This window comes from Nymphalis io, chromosome 10 (genome assembly GCF_905147045.1).
Source record: "Nymphalis io chromosome 10, ilAglIoxx1.1, whole genome shotgun sequence".
Lineage (NCBI taxonomy): Eukaryota > Metazoa > Arthropoda > Insecta > Lepidoptera > Nymphalidae > Nymphalis > Nymphalis io.
Window position 1 is genome coordinate 896,841 of NC_065897.1, and position 16,697 is coordinate 913,537.

General features: G+C 33.4%; 2 protein-coding genes across 2 annotated transcripts; one reads left to right on the forward strand and one right to left on the reverse strand.

Annotated features, from left to right (window-relative positions):
• Positions 1 to 514: 514 nt before the first annotated feature.
• Positions 515 to 5,641, forward strand: LOC126771371 (transmembrane protein 50A). Its single transcript, XM_050491232.1, has 4 exons — positions 515 to 707; positions 1,403 to 1,534; positions 3,357 to 3,492; positions 4,425 to 5,641. The coding sequence occupies exons 1-4, from the start codon at positions 612 to 614 to the stop codon at positions 4,532 to 4,534; spliced, it is 474 nt and encodes a 157-aa protein (XP_050347189.1). The 5' UTR covers positions 515 to 611; the 3' UTR covers positions 4,535 to 5,641.
• Positions 5,309 to 16,450, reverse strand: LOC126771223 (nidogen). Its single transcript, XM_050490982.1, has 7 exons — positions 16,202 to 16,450; positions 10,378 to 10,868; positions 8,218 to 9,893; positions 7,154 to 8,134; positions 6,880 to 7,054; positions 6,340 to 6,624; positions 5,309 to 6,219 (listed from the first exon to the last, which is right to left on the reverse strand). The coding sequence occupies exons 1-7, from the start codon at positions 16,382 to 16,384 to the stop codon at positions 5,997 to 5,999; spliced, it is 4,014 nt and encodes a 1,337-aa protein (XP_050346939.1). The 5' UTR covers positions 16,385 to 16,450; the 3' UTR covers positions 5,309 to 5,996.
• Between the last annotated feature and the right edge of the window lie 247 nt (positions 16,451 to 16,697).

Consider the following 16,697-nt stretch of genomic DNA (forward strand, 5'->3'; position numbering starts at 1 on the left):
TCTGGGTAGGTACCACCCACTCATCAGATATTCTACCGCAAAACAGCAATACTTGATATTGTTGTGTTCCGGTTTGAAGGGTGAGTGAGCCAGTGTAATTACAGGCACAAGGGACATAAAATCTTAGTTCCCAAGGTTGGTGGCGCATTGGCTATAAGCGATGGTTGACATTTCTTACAATGCCAATGTCTAAGGGCGTTTGGTGACCACTTACCATCAGGTGGCCCATATGCTCGTCCACCTTCCTATTCTATAAAAAAAAAGTATCTCAGTTTGCCAGTCCCACATCAGAAAATTACGGTTGGTATATTAATAGCGCAGGAACATAAACACAAATTTGAAGAAATCGTCGTTAATCTGCTAAATGATAAAAAAATATAAATAAAAAAAAATATCAAAAGGACGTAAAAAGAGAAAGGAAAGGAAGAGAGCAAATATTATTGCTCATAGATTATTTTGTCTATGTCACACTGAAAGTGATACAATTTGATTAGTTTTCTATGCTTTATAATTCTGTGACATTGACGTTTGACAAAATATTTGATTGTTAAATTTATTTACAATCATTCTAAAGGTTCATAAAAAGTATTTTTGCTAAGCAAATACTCAAGATGAACTGTTTCGACAACGTATCTATGCCGAGCTGTATTTGGTTCGAAAGCGGAGAAAAGCGGAACATCCTAGCCTCTATCTTCTCGGGATTACTGGTTCGTTAGATGATTCACTACGTACCTTCTCTGTCAATTACAACAAAACAATAGCAAATTTTCTTCGTGATAAGTTACTAATAAAAATTGCATTACATTAGTACATTCTGTAAATTTAGCAGATGACATAAAGCGCGGGACTAATTCATCGTTTTCAGCCTTAACATTAAGATTACCCATCTGTCCTAATATAGACATATTGTTAATTTAAGATATTCACAAAAACGTAACATTCATCCATCAAATGAAACGACATGTAATGCAATTATTCTTAAACAAGCTCTTGTCATTTTATCAGTCAAACATATGAATTCAATTTCTCAATAAATATACCCAACTATAATGAATAGTTATGAAATTTCAAAATGCTATTAAGTGTAAATTTTGTGCATAACCAACTTAATCGTTAACTTTTTAAGTATATTTATATATATTTTATATCTAAGGCAGACTAGAAAATGAGCTACCTATTGGCAAATGATCACCACTGCCAATTGACATTAGCACTGTATGAAATATTAACAATGTGCCACCAACCTTCGCCAATTCAGGCATCATTCAAACCGAAAACAATAATACTAAGTATTACTGTTTGCTACCCAGATGGGCTGTACAAAGCACTACCATCACTACCCCAACAAGTTAATAACTATAACTTTATTATACAAATAATAATTTTAATAATATTTTTCCAGTTTTTTACTGGCTGGTGGTTTATTATTGATGCAGCATCAGTATATCCAGGAGATCTGCCAAATGCTGCTCATGTGTGTGGGGTGATGGCCACACTTTCACTACTCATGGTCAACTCGGTGTCTAATGCCCAGGTTATTACATATATTATTAATTTTAAATTAAAGTGAAATAATAGCCCACCATTGTCTGATTATTGAGATGAACCTTATTTCACCACACTGCTCCAATGTGGGAGGGTCGAAACACGTGTGACCGAATTTCAGTGTAATTAGATACATGCAAATTTCCTCACAATGTTTTCCTTCACTGTCAAGCACGTGAAAATTCAGTGTTTCTTTATTGGGATAGCACTTGCTATTTTCTGATTAGATTCTCATATTCTAGCCTCTAGGCCATTTCAACATTATATGAGACTAGAGTCTTAACCAATATTCATTTGTAAAACATAGAATGGCCTAGTAGTAGTAGTAGTAGTAACAGCCTGTAAATGTCCCACTGCTGGGCTAAGGCCTCCTCTCCCTATTTGAGGAGAAGGTTTGGAGCTTATTCCACCACGCTGCTCCAATGCGGGTTGGTGGAATACACATGTGGCAGAATTTCGATGAAATTAGACACATGCAGGTTTCCTCACGATGTTTTCCTTCACCGAAAAGCACGAGATGAATTATAAACAGAAATTAAGCACATGAAAATTCAGAGGTGCTTGCCCGGGTTATATGAATCTTAACCTAAGATATTCAAATGAAGCTGAAAATTTATACACAGTGAAGGAAACTAGTGACCTGACCAGCATGTATCCGATGATGCTGCTGACCTCCTTTATTCTTTATGAGGGCATTGTCCCAACAGTGGTACATGTTCAGGCTACTACTTAACTTTATTTGTTAATATATTTTAATAGCAATATGCAGTCGTGATTTTTTTAAAGATGTTCATAATTATTTCGTAAGTATAATGTAGATGTTAATTTAGTATATGAATGTGCAAATAAAATATTACACATAACAATAAATATAAATAATATAAATGGACACATTCTTATTTGCACATCTAGGTCACCACTATTGTAATTGTGATATGAAATAATTAGTAACAGTAAACACTCATGAGATTGTTTCATCTGACGGGCCTGTTGGTGCGGTTGGCAGATTCTTGCCTTTCACGCTGAAGGTTGTGGGTTCGATTCCCACCCAGGACAGACATTTGTGTGCATGAACATGTCTGTTTGTCCTGAGTCTGGGTGTAATTATCTATATAAGTATGTATTTATAAAAGAAAAGTATATCATGTATATATGATTATATGTATGTATGTATGTAGTATATCAGTCGTCTGGTTTCCATAGTACAAGCTCTGTTTGTTTGATATTATTATTATTATAAGAATACATATGCTGGCCATCTGTTTTATTTTCCAATTGTCTTACTATATGCATGTTCAGTACAGACCATATTAATGTAATAAGCATATTAAACAAAACAAACTTATCTATATTTGTGTTGGATTGCCATCCCACCAGAGGAAAGTATAGCAATAGAGATATTGTTGCCTATTATGTACACACACAAGTTCACTTTAATATAACCTGTACAGATCGATGGTCAGATATCAGTATCCATTGAAATTGACTGCAGTGGCCATTTTGTTATTATTTTAATATCAATATATAGTAAGTCACCGAAAAAATTAAAGCAAAACCAAAATTTGAATGTTATGCCTTAGTACATAAGCTTAAGTATTTGTCATCCATATGTCAACTTATGTTTTATGTTTGTGTGTTTAAATATAATATTATTATTAATATCTATTAAATCCCAAAAACAAGACAATATTATAAAATCTTAAGTCTAATACCACTTCTGTATCCCTATGTAATTTTAGCTCAATATCACTCACAGCATTAGAACAAAAGTGTATTAGAAATTAATTAAGTTTTTGTTCATCCAATTGCAGGTTCGCGGTGAAACATACACAGGTGGTTGCATGGGTCCACGCGGGGCTCGACTCTGGCTGTTCCTCGGTTTCGTGGTGGGCTTTGCGTCACTCATCGCCGCCTGCTGGATACTTTTTGCAAACTACGTTAATGCAGGTATTGCTAAAATATCAAAATATTAAAAAAAAAAGCAGTTTGTTAATTTTTTTTTTACTAATTCGTCACGTGAAAAAGAAATAAACATTGGTACCATGTAATTGAAGTATGCCTAAATAAACATTCCGGTTTGTTTTCAATTTAAATGTCTTTTCCCAAGAAAAAATTACACAATAAATAAATAAAAACAAATATCACTATTCTTAAGTCTAAAAAATGTTATGTAAGAATTATATAATATAACATTATGAATTATATCTAATCTACCATAGAAATAGCAAAGTGAAAAAATATGTGTATACTGGTATAGATATGCTTAATAAGAGAGTAAGTTATTTGTCTGTTCGGGTATCACATGAAATTCCCGGACCGATTGTAATGAAGCTTTTGTTGATAAGATGATAAAATAAAAATAAAACAATAGTTTTGACAATCTATAAATAATCAAAAGTAATGATTTTGTATTAAATTGTCATAAAGTATTGTAAGTGTATTGTAAAAAATAAGTTTAATATTAATAAGTTTTAGGACAAAGCAGAATGTGACCACGACTTCTATATCAGCGGTCGTATTATAGTGAACAAGTGTGTTTCAAAACTGCGAAAATACCATCTCATAATTCGATGGGACGGCAAATCCGACATGACGAGTTCAGGCATAGGGCCAACTTCTTAAGGTACTTCTTCGACACACGAGGCTTGGTACTGCCAACTTCTAGACTTTGGTGTTTTAATGAAAAATTGTCAATGACAAAGCCGTATTTAACATTAACTTTATTGGATCTTGAATCTAGGGCTTCGGTGACTTTATCGTCTTATAAGCTAGATACTAGATAATCGAGGTGGCCAATAAATTCTACCATTTAAAGCACACTCCGACCAATGACGTAAAGAAATATTTACTACGCTAAATAATATATTTTTTGTCAACAGGTAGCGGCAAACACACTTGGCCCGGTGTGAGCTTATTCATGCAAAATGCATTCATATTTGCTGGATCACTAGTGTTTAAATTCGGTCGCACTGAGGATGTTTGGGGTTAGACGGAGATTTAGAATATAAAACTATGTTTTTTTTAATAATTTGCATGAAATAATCTCGTTTTTATCTTAAGATTTGCGAACAATAAAACCTCACAGAATGATTAATTATGTTGACACATCTTAGTTTAAATTACGACAGTACTCTTCCTTAATTCCTTGATAATTCGCGTTATTTTTTTAATAATAACAAAATTCAAAATTACGTTTTTGTTAACAGTGGTTAAGAAATTCCGAATAAAAATGGCAACACTAAAGCTAAAATAACGTGCCTCTTCAACAGATAAAACAGAAACACTTGCTTTATTATGATCCTTATACAAAGTTGCAGCCAAATGATTTATAATTTTTGCTTATTTCAATTTAAAACATATAGACAAAATCAAAGATTGAATGAGGAAGTACAAAAACGTCAAATATTAACCTGAAAGATTGAGTGTACCTTTTATTACGAGTCCGTCGTCAGTTATATTCTCGTTGTAAAAATGCGATAACACTATTTACTTTTCACCATTTAAAGAAATAATATAGACTTTTTAATTTACTTTCTTAAATTTTATATTGAGTCGTCTATTTAAAAAAAAAAATCCTTAAAATTATAGATAGTATAATCTACATACAATAACATCCTTGGATACAGTTTAATACGGAAATAAAAATTAATCACAAAAAATCCATGACTAAATTTTGGTATCGGAAAAATACGGTCTTGCATGTTAAGAACTAAGTTCAAAATAATCGTATGGAAATATTTTATTTAGAAATAATACAAATGAAACTGTTAATTAGGCAATATATTTACATTTTTAAAATACATTGTTTTGTAATTGAAACAATTCAATTGAATATTTATATTGTAATGTTAAAGTTCAAAGTGCATTCACTCATGTGTATTTCGTTTGTTTTAGAATATAATTTTAATTAAATATATTTTTCTACTAATGCAATATTTATTACTGTAGCAACACCTGCGACTTAAGCCTTCGGTACACATGTGTCAATGCTGTCTTTGTGTATTTTAACAAAATAAATAATACATTACATTACTATTGCTTTGGTATTCCTTTATTTTAATTAAATATAAATAAAGCCTTATTGATTTAAAATTGATTATTTGTTTTATTTAGTCTTAATTTATGGCACTTTTTTTATTATTAATGTTAAGTACTTTTTGCTTTTAATTTGGTCGATGAAAACAGGTTATTGGCACAAATAATTTTAGTAAAAATATTTATGATATATTTCTCTAACAAAATGTTACCTTGCAAAAGGTATATATTACTTCTATTGAGACAAATAGAAATATGTTGTAAATTATTTGTTATAAGGTAAATAAAATACCAAGCCATACAAAATGTACTTATGCAATTGCGATTATTATTAACTCACTAGATGGATGCCGAACTTCAATAAAAACTTAAGAAATAATTGAAAACTTTACCATTTATGAGAATTATTTAAAAAATCAATATGAATAATTGTCACCAGCCGAGCACGTTCTACCGCCCTTACCATCTGGCAAGCATAATTGATTCGGATCACATTGTCCGTTTCTGTATTGACAGATGTTACCTTGACTTGGACAATCTTCTGGTGCAACGGCTACTCCATACAGCCTTCTTGATGCAGTGGCAATTGGAACTTGTCCTCTTTGCAGGGTTAAATTATTGATGTATTCAATTTTTAATCTGTAATAATATGCTCTTATTAATTACACAACTTTGATGGTGATTTTATTAGAAAAGTTTTTACAAAAAATGAAATGATTTTACTTAATCTGTTTAAATAATGAATATTACGATATTTACGTTTTCCAATCTGTCCAATAATAGCTGTCTCCGCTGATCGCTAGGCCAAATGGATACGAACAATTGGCTACTATAGTTTCACTTTCCAAAGTATCAATGCTAACGCATTTAATGGTATATAAGCCCGCATCGGTGAAGCAAAGTCGATCTCTGGACCAATCTATAGCCAAAGAGTTAGGTAATTTCACTTCCGACTTATCTAGAAATACTCCTCTTTGTGAGCCGTCCATATTAGCCCATTCGATTTTAGGTCCATTGCGATTCCAGTCTGACCAGAAAATTTTACTGAAAAAAAAGTAATAATAAATTCGCGTTTATATTACATTCCTTTAGCAGGTAATTTAACTTCACATTACAGCATATATCAAATCTCAAATCTTGCGATACACCAATGTAGCTGATATTTCAACACCTTTTGACAAAACAATCATAAGACTAATACACTAATTTATTTAAAATACTAAAGTAAATAGTTTTAAAAAAAAGTAAATTTATATATTAACTTTTTTATACGTATATGACATGCTTATTTATACATACCCTTTTCCAGGATGAACTGCAATACCACGTGGGTTAAATATCCCATCCCTTTTGAATAAAACTTTTTTTATTTTTGTGTCTAAATTAGCAACTTCAATTGTAAGTTTCTTTGAATCAGTCCAGAAGATATTTCTTGCCGTCCAATCTACTGCCATTCCTTCAGGTGCTTGAACATCTGCAAAAGGAATGTGTGAATGTGAATCCCCATAATAACAAAATGTCGTTAAGATTTTATTGTATGACTTCATTTTCTAAAATGAATAATTTTACTTACCGTATGACAAAAATTGTTCAAAATTCGATCCATCATATGATGTTCTCTTAATAGCGCTGGCACCGACATCGCCCCAATAAATTTTTCCAGTAAGACAGTCCACGTCGATGCCGACTGCTATCTGATATATAGCACTATTTAGCGGAGTAGCGAATTCTCGTGGAGTCACTTTAAAAGGCACGCGATAGACTGATGCCCCATCACTAGCAACTAAGAAATTTCCTGCTTGCCTTGGATTAATCTCGCAATAACTTCCATTACCATTATATCCCGTGTTACATTCACATTCGTATCCTTCGCTAGTCTTTAAGCAGGAGGCGTGATTGTCGCATAGGTAAATATTTGTTCTGCAATTCATTTCTGCATTGCAAGTGTAACCATCTCCGAAATATCCCTCACGACAGATACATTGATACGACGCTTCGGTTGTCGTACAAATCGCGTTTGGACTACAGTCGTTTGCTACATCACACGTTTTGCCCAGAGGAACACATTTCGAAATGCCTTCACCTTCAAATCCTTCATCACAACTACAATAATTTACCTCCAGTGTTTCATCGTACAGGCAAGACGCATGTTCTGCACATACAGCACCATTACATAGCTGTCCATCAGGTATACAAGCATCGTTTTGGTCTTTAATATATCCTTCTATACATTGACAAACAAATTCATTAGTGTTCGGATCTGGTCGACATTCTGCATTGTATTCACAGTCAGAGTTGTTCGTACAACTAAAATTAGGTCTACACACATATCCATCACCATGATAACCAAGATCACAGACGCACATCATTTCACCAGTAGCTGTGTCAATGCAGTGGGCACTAGGCCCGCATGAACAACTCGAACCAGTTCGTTCAATACACTCGTAAGCGTCTCCTTCGTAGCCTTCAGGACACACACAATGTCCCTGTGCTTGCTCCCCCGAGAATGAACAAATCGCATTTGGTGGACACTCGGAGTCTGTACTACAAGTTACTGAAACATAAAATAAAACACTTTAAATATCTGCCGAGCATATCAGCATAAGCAATAAAACGACTAATAAAATGTATAATTACTTGAAGTGTCAGTATTTTCCTCAACGACACTTGTATTCTTGGGTTCCTTATAACTATCGATACGGCACAAATCATTGTTTCGTTCATCTTTATATCTTGAGTATCCAGGAGGACAGAAGCACTCGTAATCATCATTGATAATTTCACAATTCGGAAGCACATACGTTTCATTGTATTCTACTTCAGTTATAAGTGCTGTGGTTGACTGTAGAGGAGCAACAGATATTTCTGTGGTCTCTGATACATCTGGTATTGAAGTGGTATCTTCAATACAATATTCCCCATCACCACTAAAGCCATGTTTGCATTGACAATTGTAATTGTTCATTTGATCTGAATAGCTGCAATAAGCATACGGGGAGCATCTGCTACATATGTTATCAAGTGTTTGCCAACACCTTTGCCCATCTCCAGTGAATCCTGGCTTGCATGAACAAATTGGCTCTTCACCAGGATTATCTATGCATTGTGCATGAGAATCACATACCATATCTCTGCAACGTGACACTCTATTGCAACTTACACCATTCCCTTCATAACCGTCCCGACATCTACATTGAAAACCGCCATCGTGATTGTAACAATCGGCATTACTGTCACAATTATGAGTTGAAGCTGCACATTCGTCTATATCAACACAAACATTAGCATTTTCATAATAAATACTAGTGAAACCTGATTGACAGACACATGCAAATGAGTCCCCTTGCACTACACATGTGCTATGAGTGCCACATGAATTTCGCCCCTCTAAACAAGGATCTTCCTGGCCCCTCAATTGAATTTTATTACTAGTACTATATCTGACAATGTTTTCTCTCGTTTCGTAGCCTAGGTAGTTTTTAATAACCTTTAAAGTCGATATTTCGTTTTCTTCAGACGGTGGCGCATATCTACACGGGCTATATGAAAACGTTTGAGATACTCTCTGTTCATACTTTTGTCCGGTAATTTTATTAGTAAAAGTTCTAGACGAAACACTGTGTATTAGACCTGCTTCCACAATTGTGTATTCTTCATTGTATTCAGACATTTCTAATCTTGATCCTGGCAATACAGCCGGAATCGTACCACGAATATCAGCATCTAGCGTAATCTGATCGAATACATCGTGCCCAATGTATTCCTGATTAATCGTGACCCTGTCATTGGTATCGGGAAAATAGATATCGGCTGTGTGATTGAATAGGCCACCGGTTAATTGATATCCGTTTTTCGCCGTTCCCGAAGGCTTAGCGAAAAGCCATCCTAATACACCACCAAGTACGGTTAAAAGTTGTAAGCTGCTTCCTAATGTTGCTGGTGCTTGCGATAGAGCTGTATAAGTTCTTCCATCAGCAACTACCACATATGCTTGGATGTCTACATCGTTAAGGTTAATGTCGTTGATGACGCCATTTAACTTTCCGTGAACTCTTAAAGGAACATCGTCTTTGATGCATGATTTTCCATTTCCGTAGAAGCCTTCATTACATTGGCAACAAATACCGGTTTGATAATCGACGCATCTTGCTTGTAAATGACAGACGCTGGGGCCGCTCTGAGCGCAAGTTCTAGTCTCCTCCTCAATTTCTACTTCGTTTTGATCATATTGGTCGGGGACGGCTACTGTACCATCTACTGTTATGTTTCCTACACGGAATACGTATTTTCCTGGTTCACGAGTGTTAGACCATCTGAAATTATAGAATAACATTTAAATAATACTCTCATTATCACCTATATAACTATAGCTATTAAATTTTCACATTAAATTCAAACTTAATTTTTTAAATGGGAGAAATTGTCGTTTTTTTACAAAAATAGTCTTCCAGAGCAACGAAGTGGGAGACGGTTAAGCATAATTTAATATCGTCAGTTTACGGTAAAAAGTCTTTTATCCAAAATTACAAATATTTTAGAAAACACAAGCCATTTTACTTAACTACATATTAAAATTATTTGGTTACATACAACGACATTAAATACAAAACACCGTTGAAAAATTACTTTATATATTTTTTTTTTTTTTTGTGAACAATCTTTGTTTTTTTTAGATTTGGAAATGGAAAGACAAATTAGTTTAGTATTTCTGCTTTTCAACGTTAAACATCAAACTTAAGAAATGTAATGATAATAAAAATAATTTACAATACAGTCTTGCCATGCTTAAATACTTACGAAACGACATTTCTAATCTGATGACTACCAGAGCCTCTGAGTGTGAACAGACGGCCGTCCTCCGCTATGAATCCAGCTTGTGCCTTCGCATCAGGCATACTGCCTGGCTGCGTCTCTTTTTGTATCCATTGTATTTCCCTCTCAGGATATAACATTTCTACAAAAGTCTCCGTACCGTTGCTAATAATAGCAATTTGGAAGCTATTCTTACGATCTTGCCATTGTTTGCTTGCGTATGTAACGTCTATCCAGGTAGCAATAAACACGCTTGTAGGTCTAAAATCGTAGTAATCGTGGAAGTTATTCTGCACGCTCTCTTCCGCCTTGACCAGTACGTGGGATTCATTGGTTTCTCTATAGTACACCTCGCCCGATTCTGTAGTGTCAATGTTCGCATAAAACGCGGCTATAGATGGATACGGTAAGGGGAACTCCGCATTGAGAAAGGTTGGAATATCTGCTCTGAACGACAGCACGCCATAATTGTTAACCTGAAATAAATAATAATAATTATATTTTTATCGTAAGAAACAAAAAGAAATTCCGCTCATTATATCTTAAAGTTTAGAAATAATCGTACAGAAAATGAACGTTACTGTATGTATAAATAATCGCAATAAAAAAAAACAAAATAGCAGCTTAATTTTTTTACAGATTGATATTTTTAAATCAATTGCAATTTTAGTTTCAAAGTATAAATAAATTAATGCAAACGCTTGCGAAAGCTGACGTTGCGTGATATCCGTGATAGACCGAAACTCGCTCAGGTTCATTTCGTAATAATTATACCTACATAATAATTTATCTCTTACGATGAGGTAGTCGTACAGTACACAAGCGTTGTTTGTTAGCCGCTCAGTGATAACAATATCACACGCTTAGGCTACCGTTGAGGACTGAGGTCTTGACACTTGCTTAACTTACGATAACACTACACTGTTACAAAAATTTCTAACACATTACGTTTTAATATAATTACTTCATTGAGATTTTAAATATTAAAATTACGTTTACATTAATAACATTTTTTTTTTAGGTATTGCTAGCGGTCGGGCTAATAGGTCACCTGATATTAAGTGGTGACCCATATACATTGTGGTCAGTGGCATAGCTAGGTGGACAAGGGCCCCGGTGCCTCATCGGACCCTCAACCCCTCTTTCCGCATGGCTTGAACTTATATTGGCCTTCAAAATTATAGATAAGAACAAGAATAGGAAACGGTGAGTTCAACTTATCCCTAGAAGGAAATCCATACGTCGTCTCTATGACGGGTAGAATCTCTATTTGTTTAATAGAAGAAAATGGGAATAAATAAACAACGATATTTATTTTTTTTTCCTTTTATGCTTCTCTCTTTTCAAAGCTGAGGTTAGAGGGCACCCTCAGCGTCCGGGCCCTGGTGCGCTGCACCACCTGGCCCTACGATAGCTACGCCAGTGATTGTGGTCGCCCATATATATCGGCGATGAAGAAATATCAACAATTACATCGCCAATGCGTACCCTGGGAACTAAGATGTTACGGCCTTGTGCCTGTAGTTACACTGGCTCACTCGCCCTTCAACCCGGAACGCAACAATACTATGTATTGCTGTTTAGCGGTAGAATATCTGATGAGTGGGTGATCCCTCCCCAGAGTATTATAATATAGATTTTAGTTTTGATATTATTATAAACTGTTTGTAGAAATCAATATAAACATTCGTTGGATTAAAAAAAGGAATCAGACCGTTTTTAAGATACTAAAGTTTCTTCTGGCACGAGCTGGTTCCCTCAGAATGGTCTAATCCACCACACAACACGTGCAAATGTGGCAGAATTTCATACAACACATGTAGGTTTCCTATTAACGTTAGCACATGAACGCACAATAGTGCTGCCTTCGCATCCGTTATCGGTTAAGATTCACATTTTCAAGGCACTGAACCATATTTTCTATTTTTACAATGTCGTACAACTTATAAATATATTAAAAATATGGTATTTTCAGAACAAAGACCGCGTCACTCGAAATGAATAACAAAACTTTGTCGACATTTATTTGTCATCATTAGTAATAATACCTTTACAAAAGTGCTTACATAATAAAACTATATCATAATACAAACGTGGTTACATTCAATTACAACAATTGCAGATTCCCAGTAAAGTAAATATATATATATGTAACGCAAAGTTTTATTATGTACCGAAATGCCCATATATTTAAATCATTTAACCAATCGTTATTAAAGCTAAAACAATTTGTACTGTCTTGGAATCGCAAATATTATTAAGTACTTCGATTTTAATTATTAGTTTTGCGTTAGTTGTCCTAGTTATTGATAAAGGTTATAAGCTATTTAATTTAATACGGCTCTAAAGAGAGGAGCAAAAACGATAAAATATCGGTCAATATTATAATCTGGATGACACAACAATCAAATAATCATTTATTCAAGTAGGCTTATAAGGGCACTTTTGCATCGTCATAATATTGAATTAAATGTAAGGCTAGCACTGGTTCAAAATGTAGATTCTATCAAGAAGAACCAGCCAGAAACTTTCACATTACAGGCACAAGGGACGTAACATCTTAATTCCCAAGGTTGTTGGCGCATTGACGATGTAAGCGATGGGTAACATTTCTTACAATGCCAATGTCTTTGGGCGTTGGTGACCACTTACCATCTGTTCATCTGGTCAACCGCCTTACCTATTTTATAACAAAACAGTTACTACATGCACTTACCTATATCATGAAAAGAGTAAGGTTTTCGGTAATCTACATTCCAAACTCATGAAAGCTTTGAAATTTACTGTAAAATATTAAAAGTGCTCGTTCGATCATATTTATACTTGATAAGAACATAAGACCGAAATAATGTAAAATGTTTTGACCAAAATCAGAAGTGCATTATATTCGCAACGCTGCACTGATAATGTTTTGTTCAACAACGGAAGTGCACGTGGGCGGAGGATACGTCGGTCAATGACTGCTATTTACCTATCCCTAAAACTAATATCTAATTCATATAAATTTCCACACACTATTTATCTAATAATTTCACAGTGATTAAACGTAAGAAATATCCTTCCAAAATTAAAATTAATTAAAGGAATAAAATATGTAGATATGTGGAATATAAAATGCTATTTTACGAATCTACCTCATATTTTTGCATTTATACATCTTTAATGTCGGCTATGTCACTGAACTCTTAAACTGCTGCACCGATTTCAATTAAATTTTTTATGGGTTGAGTACCTGAATGGTTTATTTTTACTATAAACAAAAGTATATTACCCATACGTAGACGGTTTCTCTTTTACCGAAAGAAAGCTCTTCCTTAGTTTAATTTGATCCTCCGAAATTATTTCGGCATAAGTATTATACATATTGTACATAAGGATTAATATTATATATACCTCAGACTTACATATCATCGTATATTACAAAGACGCAAAAGTGCAGTAGAGTTATTCCGTAATAATATATTCAAAATTAAAAAAACTACGACCATGAAATGTCAGGAAGCGATATGATTTTCTCAGGTGATGTATTAAATTGTGTATTAATAAAACGAGCTATTTCATAAAACCATCATTGAAAATTAACTGGAAACGATTACAAGTAATAGAAAAAATATACAAAGTACCCTCTGGATTTATTATTATTAGCTTTTTTTCTTAAGATATGTTGCACACAAGAATTTTTTATTTACATCGGAATATTAAGTATGTCATTTTTAATATATTTTTACGTAATCGATTCCTCTGGTAATTGACTCTTTTGTCGCCTAACAAATCAGTACAGGACGATATGTCGTGATAAACACACCTGTGACACTTCTCCGTAACATAAAAGTTCATCGAAAAAAATCAATCGAGCAAGATCAACGACATATACCTCTAAATATACAAAAATATATCATGGAATGCGTCTGGATTGGTATTTTCTCTCTTAGATTCTTATCAGTGTAATAAATAAATAAATAAATAGTTGAATAAACACAACCCCACTTAACTTATTAGCCAACAAACATTATGTATTACTTATTAATAAACACTAATTACTAATGTTAAACGCACTGTTTATTTGATCGGTTCACAATATCTATTGTTTTAAATTTCGGTCATTGTTCTAATTAATAAATTAATGTACTGATCATAATTCGTTGAAACATTGTTTCATGTTACATATTATGCTTGTTTATCAATAAAATCCTAATACTATAAATGCGAAATTAAATTTGTTTGTTTGTTACTCTTTCATATCTAACTACTCAGCGATCATAATGAAAGCGTGCATACATGTTATCTGAGGTACAAAAGAATACATAGAGTACCTGACTGCCGCCTACCTCGTACGCCGTCAAACCCGCGGGCGGAAAGTAGTATATTATAAAAATGCTAATTTGCGTATTATGTCATAATAAAAAGAATGAAGATGTTTTCGTCGTAAATACATGTTTTACAAATAATAAACTCATTCGTGTATTTTTTTCAATGTGTATAAATATTTAGAGTTACGTTTTTTATATGTTAGGATTAAAGTCAATTTTACTTTGTCTCTCTGTTTAGGCACCATGTACAGTTTTCACTCAAAATATTTTAAATAAACTCAATATCGTCAACTTATACTTCGTCTTCACCCCTAATAGGATGTGTTATAATAGGTTCTTCAATATATTCTCTATCTACTTCCAAGACTAGATCCAAAATTACCCAGTGGAAAGTATACCCGGAATTAAAATCATGGTCAAACCTGTTAAAGTACTACCAAGTGTTTTATGAGTCAAACTTGTACTAAACGGTAAAGAAGACATCACGGGCAAAACTGTAGCAACTCTAATATGTCATACCAAACATCACTCATTGAAGACTCCAAATTTTTCTCCTTAACAGTAAGAATGGTTTGTGTCATTTATCCAAATCTAACGTGCACACGATGAAAGCGTGATATAGTTTTTAAGATTTGCAAAAATGCAAACATGAATTTGGCCTGCAGTGTCAACAAATTAATGGGAGTTGGCACGCACTGCGGGATAGTGAAAATTTGCATTCAACGCCTCCGTTCATTCTCTTTCTGTCACAAGAAAATATGTTGAAATTTATTTTTGAATCAATTCTCTTAAATCGCGTCGACGAAAGTGCTCGAAAATAATGAATCTTCAAATAGATTTCGAAAAACAAAATAAAACGTTACGGTTTTTTTTATTATGAATACAAACTTATCTAACGCATGTTTTCTACAAATTCCTGATTTTCAATAAATAAATAAATTTATTCTACATACTAGTAGTCTATATTAGTGTACTATATTAATGTTTTTTTTTATTATCTTATATTTTACTAAATAATAATTGTAATTTTTAAGCTTAAAAAAATCTTTGACACAAAACTGATGTACAATGTCAATTTAAATACTAAAATTAATATGCTAATTAAAAATAATGTTCATTAAATCAATAAGTTCTCTTCAGATCTAGCTATTTTCTATTTCGAACCGATGGTAGATTTTAATTAGACAATAAGTAAGGACATTCAATTTGAATATTACAAAAGAAATGCCAACGCATTAAAACAAACACATGATCATTAATATTATGTTTACCGCTGTTGTACAATTAAAAAATACATGCGTACAATGTAAACCAATTTAGATTTCCATTTCACCGTCATTACACATTAACTGATAGTGATAATATATTCATTATAATATAATTGCTTTATTGATAGTTACGATCTTTGAGATGAAGAAATTTTTCAAAAAAAATAATCTACTTTTTAAAGTAACATAGTCTTAACAAAAATTATTAAATCCACTATGGTAGGTACTTACGAAAATATTTTCATAAGTTTCGCCGAAGAAGACGATGGGTACAATCAGCGGTATTTCTGGAGAGGAGACTTCCGCTCCCCGCGGCAATCGCTGGTCGAGCCCTTGTCCATGGGGGTAGAATTGGTCTCGCGTTATTGCGCACGCGCACCCAACGAATAATAGCACCAGCCCGCCCGTCCACATCGCGATGTCACACCGAACTAGCGAGGATCGTACAAATATTTCACACGGGCTTCATATAGTTTTTTTTTTTTTTGGGAACGATAATGCCGGATTTGTTTTCTTATCATTACGTTTTATTAGTAAAGACGATTTTCCTTATTCTTAATTAGTTCCTATTTGTTTGCTATGTGCTTTTAAAATTATTTTTAGGAACGTTTATTTTTAATAAATTCATAAGTAATATAATATAATAAATATAATAATTAAATATATAAAATGTTATCAAACGAATGGCATGAGGTAAGTTTTGTTTGTTTTTTATCATTTGCCGGGT

Bases quoted from the DNA above. Each gene is read 5' to 3' on its own strand.
- LOC126771371 (XM_050491232.1), top strand. From the start codon at position 612: ATGAACTGTTTCGACAACGTATCTATGCCGAGCTGTATTTGGTTCGAA. The intron at 708-1,402 runs GTTCGTTAGATG...ATATTTTTCCAG, and splicing joins CTATCTTCTCGGGATTACTG to TTTTTTACTGGCTGGTGGTT. The intron at 3,493-4,424 runs GTATTGCTAAAA...TTTTGTCAACAG, and splicing joins TGCAAACTACGTTAATGCAG to GTAGCGGCAAACACACTTGG.
- LOC126771223 (XM_050490982.1), bottom strand. From the start codon at position 16,384: ATGTGGACGGGCGGGCTGGTGCTATTATTCGTTGGGTGCGCGTGCGCA. The intron at 9,894-10,377 runs GTAAGTATTTAA...CTATAATTTCAG, and splicing joins CAGATTAGAAATGTCGTTTC to ATGGTCTAACACTCGTGAAC. The intron at 6,220-6,339 runs GTAAATATCGTA...ATATTATTACAG, and splicing joins TATTGGACAGATTGGAAAAC to ATTAAAAATTGAATACATCA.